At 39.1% G+C, this 12,216-nt stretch overlaps 1 protein-coding gene across 11 annotated transcripts in view; it reads left to right on the top strand.

Moving 5' to 3' along the window:
* CFAP61 (cilia and flagella associated protein 61) overlaps positions 1 to 12,216 on the top strand; it is a gene marked incomplete at its 3' end in the record, with an annotated part of 282,754 nt that overhangs the window by 215,817 nt on the left and 54,721 nt on the right. For all 11 annotated transcript variants that reach the window (XM_082745398.1, XM_082745393.1, XM_082745389.1 and 8 more), the window contains 2 exons: positions 8,010 to 8,337; positions 9,694 to 9,785. In XM_082745398.1, the coding sequence (XP_082601524.1) occupies positions 8,010 to 8,337; positions 9,694 to 9,785 (420 nt within the window). The remainder of the gene's footprint in view (positions 1 to 8,009; positions 8,338 to 9,693; positions 9,786 to 12,216) is intronic.

The following is a 12,216-nucleotide window of genomic DNA, read 5'->3' as shown; positions in this document are numbered from 1 at the left end:
TCTGTCTCCCCCCGCCCTACCGCCCGAGAAAGATAGTGTCCTAATCCCCAGTACCTGTGAATGTGACCTCATTGGAAATAGGATCATTATAGATGTTATCAACTAAAGGGGAGGTCTTAGTGGATTGGAGACGGCCCTGAATCTCAGCACTGGTGCCCATCTATGGAGAGAAAGGTTTGATTCAGAGGAGACCCTTGGGGAAAGAGGCCATATGATGAAGTGATGGCAGCTGCCAGTCTTGGAGCAGCAAGCACCACTGGCCACCCCCGGAAGCTAGGAAGACAAGCAAAGGATCTTCCATAGAGCTCTAGGAGGGAGCATGTTCATGACAGTGCCATGACTTCAGACATCTCATCTCCAGAACTGTGACAGAGTAGATTTCCATTGTTTTAAGCCACCCAGTGTATAATACTCTATTGCAACAGAACTGGTAAACTAAAACAGATGTTATCACAAGCATATGCACCTGCTAAAGCTAAAATTTTTACAACTGGAATTATACATTATGTGCTAGTTTGTATCCAGCTCCTGTCACTCAGCATAATGGTATTGAGATCCATCCGTATTATTCCATGTAGCATTCGTTTGCTCCTTTTCATTGCTAAGTAGTATTCCATTGCATGTCTCTATCACATTTGGTTTATTCATTCAGTTGCTATGCACATCCTTGTGCACATCTTTGTGTAGACATATTTTCACTTCTCTTAGCTATACATCCAAAGAATGGCTAGGTCATATGGTCAGTGAATGTTTGCCTTTTAAAGAAGCCACCATACTTTTTCTAAAGTAGCTGTATCATTTCATATTTCTACCAGCAATGTATGAGAGTTTCAGTAGCTCTATATTCTTGTTAGCACTTGCTATTATCCGTCTTTCTAATTTTAGCCATTCTAGTGGGTATGATATGATGTATGTATATATATATATAAAATCATTGTATATAAAATCATTGTGATTTTAATTTGTGATTTCCTGATGATTACTGAGTTTGGGCATCTTCTCATGTGCTTATTGAGCATTGGTATATATCTCCCTTTGCACAGTATCTGAGCTTTTGCAAGTCGGTTTGTAAAATTTTGTTTTCCAACTGTTGCTACTAGTATATGAAATACAGTAGATTTTGTATATAAACATTGTATCCTGAGACATTTGCTAAATTCACTTATTAGTTCTAGTAATTGCTTTCTAGATCCATAAATATGCCATCTGCAAGTAAGAAATGGAACTTCTTGCCTTTTTCCATATCTCAAAAGAAAACTTTTAGACATTCACCCCTTTATATGAGGTTATCTGTGTGGTTTTCTTTGGTGCCCTTTTATCTGACTAAGAAAGTAAACTTTCATCTGACTAAGAAAGTAAACTTTCATTCTTAGTTTGCCTCAGAAGATTTATCATGAATAGTTATTGAATTCTGTCAAATTATTTTCATGTCTATTAAAAAAGATCATATTCTTTTCTCCTTAGTGATGTTGATAGGGTGAATTACATGGATTGAGTTTCAGAATGTTCAGCTAACCTTACATTTCTGTAATAAACCCTAGTCATTCATGATGTATTATCCTTCTTTATATTGCATTTGATTTGCTAATGTTTAAAGAGCTTTTGAAACTATTTTACAACTATATTCATGAGGGTTCTTCATCTTTTTTTCCCTAGTTTTGTGTAATTTTCCTTGGTTAATTTCCTGGTTTTGTGTAATGTCCTTATAAGTTTTCATTATTTGGGCTATGCTGGCCTCATAAAATAATTTAGGCAATGTTTCCTCCTCCTCTGTTTTCTGAAAAAATTTGTGTAAGACTGGTATTATTTCTTCCTCAAGTGTTTGATAGAATTCACCAGTGAAACCATCTGGGCCTGGAGTTTACGTTGTGGGAAGGTTTTTGATGAATTCAATTTCTTCAATAGCTCTAAGGCTACTCAGATTTTCTGCTTCTTCATATGTCAATTTTGGTATATTGTATTTTTCAAGAAATTTGTCCATTTCACTTAAATTGGTTAAGTATTGGCACTAAGTTGTTCATATACTCTTATATTATCTATTTAAAGTCTAAAATTTGTACCATAGCCTGTGTTTCATTTCTGGTATTAGAGATTTGTGTTCAATCTCTCCCTGTCCAGCTGATGAGAGAGAGAGAAGAGAGACACAGAACTGCCTGAAGTTTTCTGTCTAGCTAGATGTTTGCTGATTTTATTGACCTTTTTTAAAGAACCAGCTTTCAAGTCTATTAATTTCCTCTTGTCTGTCAGTTTTCTCTTTTCATTGATTTCTGCTTTTAACAATTATTTCCTTCTGCTTGCTTTGGATTTACTTTGCCCTTTTCCTAGTTCCTTAAGGTAGAACCTTAAGCCATTATTTCTATACACATTTAAAGCTAATCTCTTCTGCGTTAGCTGTATCCCACAAGTTTTAATATGTTGAGTATTCATTATCATTTGGCTCAAAAAATATTTTCTAATCTCCCTATGATTTCTTCTGTGACCCTCAGATTATCCATAAGCGTGTGATTCTTAGATGTCATATTTTTGTTGATTTTTAATTTAATATCATTGTGGTCAGAGACATATTCTGTATGATTTTAGTCCTTTATGGTTTATTTAGACTTGTTTTATGTCCAAGCATATGGACTAACCTTGTGAACATATAAAGAATATATAGTTTGCCACTGTTGGATATAGTGTGAATAACAATTTTTTAAATTGAAATATGGTTGACACACAATGATGCTGCATTAGTTTCAGGTGTACAACATAGTGATTCCACGTGTAAAAGTAACAATTAGTTCCATGTGGTTGGCGATGATGTTTGGATCTTCTTTGTCTTTACTGATATTTATGGTCTAGTTCTATCGATTGCCAAGAGAGATATTAAAACCTCTTACTACTGTTGTGGGATTTTTCTGCTTCTCCCTTCTGTTAATTTTTGCTCTTTTTGAGGCTCTGTTATTAAGAACATGAACATTTCTAATTGTCATATCTGCCTCATTAACTGTGCTTTTTATCATTATGAAATGTGCTCCTTTAACTCTGATAATATCCCTTATTTTTAAAAAAAATATATTTTTTAATTTGACAGAGAGAGAGAGATACAGCAAGAGAGGGAACACAAGCAGGGGAAGCCGGAGAGGGAGAAACAGGATTCCTGCCAAACAGGAAGCCCAATGCAGGGTGCAATCCCAGGACCCTGGGATCATGACCTGCGCTAAAGGCAGATGCTTAACTGAGCCACCGAGGCACCCCAAATATCCCTTATTTTAAAGTTCACTTTATCTGCTATTTCTTATATTTACTGTTTGCATGGTTTATTTTTTTCCATCTATTTACTTACCATGTCCTTATATCTAAAGTGCCTCTCAAGGTATCATAAAGTAGATTTTGTTAACATTTTTATTGCTGCCGTAACAAATTTGACAAAGCAGCATCCATTTGTTAGCTCATAGCTCTGCAGGTTGGAAGTCAACAGTGTAACTGGCTTCTCTGCTTAGGGATTCTCAAGGCTGAAATCAAGGTGTCCGCCAGGCTGCACTCTATCTGGAGCTTGGATTTGGTTTATTGCAGCTGAGGACGGGAGGTCCCTGTTTCCTTGCTGCTCAGGCAAGGTCCACTCTCCATTCTGAAAGGCCATCCGCATTCCTTGCCACATGGCTTCTTCCACCTTCAAACCAGCAATGGAGAGTCTCTCTCTTGTCACATCCCTCTCACACTTTAGATCTTCTTCAGGAAAAGCCTGGTGTCTATTAAAGGGTTCACCTGATTAGGTCAGACCCACAGAGCATATTTTAAAATCAGCTATGCCATAGAACACCCCCTAATCATGGGGGTGATCATCTTATCACAGTCCCAGTTCATGCTCACAATCAAAGGGAGAGATGGGAATCTTGGGGACCAGCTTAGAAATCTGCCTACCCCATGCTTTTCTAATCCTTCTGCATTTTAATTAAAGTGTTTACACCACAAATAGTTAATGTAATTATTTATGTGGTTAGATTTAGGTCTGCCATTTTGGTATTGGTTTATTGTTTGTCTCCTTTGTTTTTTGTTATTCTATTCCCCTTTGCCTCCTTTCTAAAAATTAGAGTATTTTTTTAGTTCTCTATTTCAGTTGGCCTCTGGTGTATATCTTATTTTATTTTTTAGCAGCTGCTCTATGGATTATAATATATATCAGTAATCTTTTACATCTAGTTAGAGTTAATATTGTACCATTTCAGGGGTGTCTGGGTGGCTCAGTCATTAACCATCTGTCTTAAGCTCAGGTCATGATCCTGAGGTCCTGGGATCAAGCTCTATCCCTGGCCCTCTGTTCAATGGGAAGCCTGCTTCTCTCTCTCTCCTACTCCCCCTGTGTGTATTCCCTCTCTTGCTCTCTCTCTCTCTCTCTCTCTCTCTGTGTGTGTGTGTGTGTGTGTGTGTGTGTCAAAATAAATAAATAAATAAAAGTATTGTGCCATTTCACATAAAATATAAAAACCTTGCAACCGTACAGGTCCCTTCTCCCCACTTTCTGGATAGCTTTTTCATGTACATACATTTGACATGTATCTACACACATTGAAAAGCCAACAAAAGTATAAATTTTGTTATAAACAGTCATACATATTTTAAAAAATTTAAGAAGAAAAGCAGACTTTTATGCTTACCCAGGTATTTTCCAATTTTATTGTTCTGTCTTCATTTCTGAAGATCCAGATTTCCATCCAATATAATTTCCTTTTACCCTGAATGCCTTCTAGAGTACATACAATTGCAAGTCGGCTGGCAATGGATTCTCTAGCTTTCCTCTTTCTGAAAATGTCTTTATTTTGCCATTGTCCTTGAAAGATATTTCCAATGCATATAGAATCATGGCCTGAGAGGTTTTTTTTCTTCCTTTCAGCATTTCCATCATCTTCTGACATAGAAAATTTTGATTTAAGAAATCTGTCACCATTCAAACCATTGTTTCCCTGTATTTAATGTATCATTTCCCCCGGGATGCTTTCAGAATTTTCTCTTTATCTTCAGTTTCCAGCAGCTTGATGCTATGGGGGTTCTGTGTTTATTTTGTCTCAAAGCATGGTTTTTCTTGGATTTCTCTTGTTTGGAGTTCATTCACTGAGCTTCTTGAATCCATGCACTTCTAACTTCTGCTAAATTTCAGCAAGGTCTTGGCCATTATTTCTTGCTTCATTCTTCTTTCCTCTCCTCCTCGAGAGTCCCCTTCTGGAACTCTAATAACATCTGTTAGACTTTTTCTTATTGTTGCATGAGTCCTTAAGGCCCTATTCATTTGTTTTAATCTCTTTGTATCTTCTCTCTCTATTCTTCACATTAAGTGATTTCTATGGATGTAACTTCAAGTTCACTGACTCTTTCCTCTACTATCTTTATTCTTCTGCTAGCATAAAAGTGACTATAGTCCATCCTCTTTCCACCAAAATGAGGAAAATTATCCTCCTTCTGATCATTGTTCCAAGTGTCTACTGCCCTACACCATCTATCTCCTTTTAAATGCTCATTGAAATCTTTGGGTAGTAGTTTTTGTACTTTGACCAGAATTTATAGTTATATCAGTTAGAGGATTATATCATTATACCAGAAACAGAACTCTTGAGCTGGTATGTTGAACTCACGTCAATACCTTGCTTCCTTCTACCCAGTGGTAGTGCCTCCTGGGTGCTCCCCAGACGCTCCAGCCTCCAACCAGCTATCTCCTTTTTCTATACAGCATTTATCACAGTCTGAAATCCTTGTCAAGGGGGTGACTTTGTTGGTGTCCATCTCTCCAATTAGATTATAAACTCCGTGTTTATCCTTTTCACCAAGATATTCTTGGGCCTAACATGGGAAGTTTGTGTAAATGCATAATGTATGAGGTTTATCAAATCACTGACTCCTGATCTGCTAACTAGGGAGTTTTGTTCTCCCTAATCAGAATTATAAACACAAGTACCCTTAAATATTCATTCAGAACAACATCAGTGTGGCCAGATATTTCTACTTCGTATTTTTACCCAGTATTGTAATGTTAAGTTGACATTAAAGGAGTACATGAGTTGCATTGAGAGGTTTGTAACTTAGAATATATGTTCCCTCGAATTGTGTTAGACTTGCTTATTCAGTTTTTAGTCTGGTTCACAAACTCCTATGTAATTCCCAATGTGACTAATTTGTGAATGCTTACACCAAAACAATATAATACAATTGCAGTACCAATAATCTTTAAAATCTGGGTAAATAAGAGATAATATATTTAACATGCAACTTAATTAAAAGTGGGTTTAATTGGGAAAAAACTGGATAGGTAGAAGAATGTTTGTGGGGATGCTGAAGGGGGCTCCTGAGTATTTTCAGGGGCTCAAGAGGTTGATGGTACTCTTTTTCATGTAAAATTTCAATTCAAATCAAATGGCTTTCCATATTATTATATGACTAGGAGAACTATTTTTATAATGATGGGAACATAGTGGAAGAGAGAAAAAAGAGGAGTAGAGAGACAGATAGATCCAGAGTCAGAGAAAAACTTGGAAAGATGTATTTTCCTGTGGTTACTGAGTAAGTGTTATAAAACAGGACAAGTTCTAAAGAGACTTGAGGAAGCTGCCTAGGATGTAACTGGGGTAAGGTTAGGTAGCTGAAGGAATAGAAACAGGGAAAAGGGCAATGGCCCTAGGAGCTTCCTGAGGGAGAACAAAGGACATCACAGAGATGATAGATCCATGTCTGACGTTGTCCAATAGAACCGATAGAAATGGTCTATGTCTGTGCTGTCCAGTATGGCAGCCACTAGCCACCTATAGCTTTTGGACATTTGAAAGAGGTACTGCAATTGAGGGTTGGGATTTTAAATTTTGTTTAATTTTAATTAATTTGGATTTAAATGTATATAGTCACCCATGACCTGTGGCTACTGCAGGATCATTCGTCTTTCATGCACCATTCATGGGCACAGAGAAAGGATATGGAAGAGAAGTATCTCTGGCCCAAGACAGCCAATGTCTGTACGTAATAGGTGAGTGAGGTGCATAAACAGGCATGTGAAGGAAGCAGGGAGCATGATGTCTGTCAGTAAGAATGAGGAACCATGTCATTAGTTCATTTTTTAGCAGACTTTTAATAAGGTGGCAAACTATATTTAGGTAAAGATAAAAATGACTAAACTATTTCAATGACAAGTGAAGACTTAAAAACATCTAACTTGGACTACCTTAATGACTTTCAGCATCACTATGGAAGAAGATATCCAGCTAAGCACAAGATAGCATTGAAATTTGGGCAGAAAATAGAGGGGGCATACAGGTCACTTCTAAGGAGTATGCAGGTGTGTTTTGGGCCCTTCTATGGCACAGTGCCTTTCATAGGGTAGGCACACTATAAATATTTACTGCCTGACCATCCATGCTAGGGCAGGGTAGGAGACCAGACCTGGTAGAACTGAAGCTGATGAGGCTCTCGTCCTCTCAGGACCATTCTTCAAGGGTGGGCTTTCTGGGCTTAAAAAGGCAGGAATGAGGCACTCTAAAGACTTGAGACAGAATGAGGTGACCCCAGGAGGGAACCTAGAGAGACTTAAGTGTCAGACACAGGAAAAGGAAAATGGAAGGCTGAGATAGAGCTATTAAAAATGTAGGCAAATGAGGGGAAAGTAGTCTTTATGGATGTCAACTTTCTTATAGGGGGAAAAAATTACTTTTCTGAGATATACTCCATCACCTGGCATTCTTCTCTTCATGGATGTCTAAATTGAGTGATTACAAAAAAGAGTGATATTAGGTATCTTAATTTGTTCTTCATACCAAAGACAGGCTCTTGCCCTCTGTCTTTCTCTCTGTCTCTCTCTCCATACACACACACACACACACACACACACACACCCCATACCATTATGACATTTTAGTAGATTAAATGTTGTTGCTGGTTTGGTTTGGTTTTTTGTATGCCCCCTAACAATAAGGGGCTCTGCAGACCATTCACACTCTTGACAGTGAATGAAGAGTGATAACTGAGTAATAACATAAGTTTTTGCTTTGTAGATGTTCTTCAGCTTCTGTGAGAAGAATGTGGATTATGAAACATTTAAAGCACTGAATGATGCATGTCTTGTCTATGATGGCCGACTTGTGATTGATACCAACTTCCACACCAATGACATAGCCATCAGAGCTGCTGGCTCCCTCACCAAATTCTCCAATAAATATTACTCAAATGAGTGGACTCATAGCAACTTCAGTTCCAAAGAAATTGGCTTCCAGCTGGCAGCAGCTATGCTCACTCTCTTTGACCCAACCCTTGAACCTGTGACTGAGCCACCAGCTGATCTTGACCGACTCATCCCCATGTACAAGGGAGCCAAGATCCAAGGTGTGTAGTAGGCCACCTTCTTCCCTCTGATGAAGCTACCCATTGGATCTGGATCAGTGCTTAGGGCCGCCCTCCGTGTTTCCCTTAGGCTTGGTGAGGAGATTTCTCTGTCTCAGTGGGTTTGCACAGAGACAGAGAAGGGCTCAGTCTCATTTTTAAACATTTATTAATGACCTGACATTTTATTGTGGTCCTTGGTATTTTGAGCATGTAGTATGGATCACACCATAACTGTGGTCCCCATTTTACAGATACATAAAGAGAGACTGGGAACAATCAGTAACTTGCCCAAAGGTTATTCACAGCTGGTTAGTGGGACAATGCCCTGACATCTTGCCAAATTTTTGTTCCCACTATAAGCTCAGAGATAAGGAGACCATTCCAAGCACCCCAGGCCTTGGCCTTTTATCTATATGAATAAACCAAACAATTCACAACTGTAAAAACAGTCCACTTCCATCCCCTAAGCATATTGACCCCTAAGGAGATCATCATATGAGTAATACAGGATTTTTTCGTGTTTGACTGATGAGAAATATCACTGAAAGTAGTGTCTTTGAATATTGTGGACCTTCCACCACAAAATGCTATTTACGAAACTGTAAGTTCATTTCCAGGAGGTTGATAGACCAACCTCAGAAGCCATCCATGGACCCCCTAGTGTATCCATTGACCCTAATCCAGTAAACAGACATGAGATAAAGAGACACAAGCCGTACATACCAGTCCTTGTCATTTTCTACCTAACTAAATGAATTCTGACAGATCCTCCTCTGTGTCTCACTTTGGATTGAGACCTTAGGAAAGGTGGTAGCTATGGGGGAAAAAAGGGATGGGTGTGAAAGACCAGAGTTAGATCAAGCTCATACTATGGGACAAGCTAGAAATAGTAAGAATTTCAAAATGATAGTTTCTTAAAGTATTGAATAAGAACTTTGTTGATTTTCTTTAATAACATCCCCTTTAATATTTTGGTTATATAATGAAAGAGTGACAGGGTATGGGAATATCACTGCAACATTTAAGGTCTCTGTATGTCTTAGTCTGTCTTGGACAGGCATAGATTAGAGTGCTAGGGGTTATGGGAAATCACAGGATACACAGGATTAGTTTGGCACATCTTCCTGGGACATTGCTGGGGTATGATGACACATTCACATTGATTTTGTTAAATAACATCAATCTCAGGGAGTTTCTTGCTAATACTATACTTTAGGGGTATAGATTGAGTAACATACACTATGGTAGGCATCTCTGTTTATCCTATGTCCTATGTGCTATATACAGATAAATAAACTCTGTTACCACTTCATTAACAACTAAATTAAAATCTGGAAAATTTGCCATTTCCTATAGGAGGCATTCTTCCTGGGTCTTATCATTATCTGCATATTGCCAAACCTGCCATTCCAACTCCCTTAGAGGTACAAATGGCCCAGCCTAATTTTGTAAGTATTATCCCTGAATTTCATTTTACTTTCAAATATAATACTTTGTTTATGCGGTGATGAAATTCTCTATTCAGAGTCTTTAGTATAATGTACTGGTCCATCAGAAAAACCACTGTGGTAGCCAGCTCTCAAGATGGTCCCATGATTCTGGCCCTTGTGTGGTCCCCTCACACTCAAAATAGGGCTGACCTATGTAGCCAACAGGATATTGGAGAAATGACAGTGTGTGACTTTCAAGGCTAAGTCATGAGAGATACTACAGCTCTAACTTGCACCCTCCTGGATTACTTACTGCCATGTTGTAAGGTCCCCCAGCCCACCCATTGGAGAGGCCAGTGTTGTAAGGAATTGAGGATTCCTGACCAGCCATTAGCAACTTGTCAGTCATGTGATGGAGGATTGGATTCTTGGATGTGGATTCTCCAACTCCAGTCAAGGCTTCAGATGATGTGGCCCCAGCAGACATCTTGCTATAAACTTATAGGAGAACTTGAGCCAGAGTCTTCCCAGCTAAACTGCTCCTAATTTCTGACTTCCAAACATTGAGGTAATAGTTTATCATTGTTTTAAGATAGTGTTTTTTAAAAACACTATTTTTTAGAGCAGCTTTATGTTCACAGCAAAATTGAGAGGAAAGTACCAAGACTTCCCATGTACCCCCATCTCCATTTACACAGAACCTCTTTGGTGATTAGCACCCCCACCAGAGTGGCTACACTCTGGATGTGGTTACACAATGGATAAAAATTAAATCAACACCTCATTGTCACCCAAGGTCTACAGTTTACTTCAGAGTTCACTCTTGCTGTTAAATATTCTATGGGTTTGGGCAAATGTATAATGATGTGTCTGCCATTACAGCATCATACAGGGGAATTTTGTAGCTCTAAAATTCCTATGTTCTCTGCCTGTTTCATTTACTCCTCCACACAAACCCCTGCAACCACTGATCTTTTCACAGTCTCCACAGTTTTGCATTTTCTAGAATGTCATATAGTTGGAATCATACAGTATGATTTCAGATTGCCGCTTTCACTTAGTAATGTGCCTTGGTTTCCTCCATGTCTTTTTATGGCTTGAGAGGGAATTTCTTTTTAGTGCTGAATAATATTCCATGGTCTGGTTGGAACACAAATTATTTATCCATTCACCTGCGGAAGGACAGTAAGTGGCTAACTTTTGAGGTAATCTGTGATGCACCGATAGATAACTAACCCCCTTTGTGGCATTGTACAAATGCATTGTTCAGGGTCTGGGATGTCATCCAGAACCCATTGTTCTCCCTCCCTGCTTGAATTACCCCAGAAGGGCCATCCAGGAAAAGCAGAAGCTGTGGGGTAGGATCCCCCCTGGGTTCAAGGTAACTAAAAAGGACACAGTGTGGTTGGTCAATAGGCAACCTCCTCAGATTAGATCCTCTGGCAGATGGTACCGAACGGGTGTTTGTCATGTTTGCTTTTATGTCAGTGAGGCAGACACTGTAAGTTGCCTATTTTCTTTATCCTGAATATTTTTAAGAGTTAACAGGCTGGCCAATGTAAAAGAAACACATTTCCCAGATTTCCTTGAAATAGTGTTAGCCCTATGGCAGGTTTTGGCCAATGAGATGTAAGTAGAAGCTGTTGGAAAGATCCTTCGAGGGACGCAGACTCGAAACGGCACAGGCTATTCGCCTCTCACCTAGAAAGGAAATAAGAATCCCCACCCTTCTGTATATTTCCTCTGGACATAGAACAAATTACCAGCTTCTTTGTATTTCTGGTCCTATCAGGGATTACATATATTGTAACAGTGCCTTTAAGGAACAAAACAGGTAACTAGTCCATGGTGGATGTTGTTGTCAATTATAGGTCCAGATAAATAATGAAACGTGATTCTTGTAGGGGAAGGATAGAAGCTATGTATTTAAAACTTATTTCTCTTATGCTTCTCTCAGATTGTTCTAGGTATATCCTGTATACATGGTCTGATTGCAGATTTTCTTGCAAATAAAGGAAAGATCATAGAGGAATAGTGTTCTGGTGTCTATTGCTGTGTAACAAAACTTAGCAACATGAAACGGCCATTTGGTTCTGCTCACAGATTCTGTGGGTCAGGAATTAGGACAGGGCACAGTCGGTGGGAATGGCTTGTCTCCCTGCCCCACAATATCTGGAGCCTCATCTGGGAAGACTGGAAGATTAATTGTGACTCAGTGGGTGGATCCTATGAAGGCTTGTACTCACCTGGGCTGAAATTATTCAGTCACAGGGAGTGCTAACCAGAGCAAGCCACCTGTGCTATCCTGGTCACCTGGGCTTCCTCACGGCATGGCAGCCCCAGAGGGGTCAGTCTTCTTGTGTGATGGCTCAGGGCTCTGAGTGCAAGTGGAGCTGCAGTGCCTCTTATGACCCATCCTTCATAGTCACATAGTGTCCCTTTCCCAACC

The sequence above is a fragment of the Mustela nivalis genome (genome assembly GCF_964662115.1).
Source record: "Mustela nivalis genome assembly, chromosome: 8".
In the NCBI taxonomy this organism is placed as follows: Eukaryota; Metazoa; Chordata; class Mammalia; order Carnivora; family Mustelidae; genus Mustela; species Mustela nivalis.
This window is presented reverse-complemented; position numbering and strand designations above follow the sequence as displayed.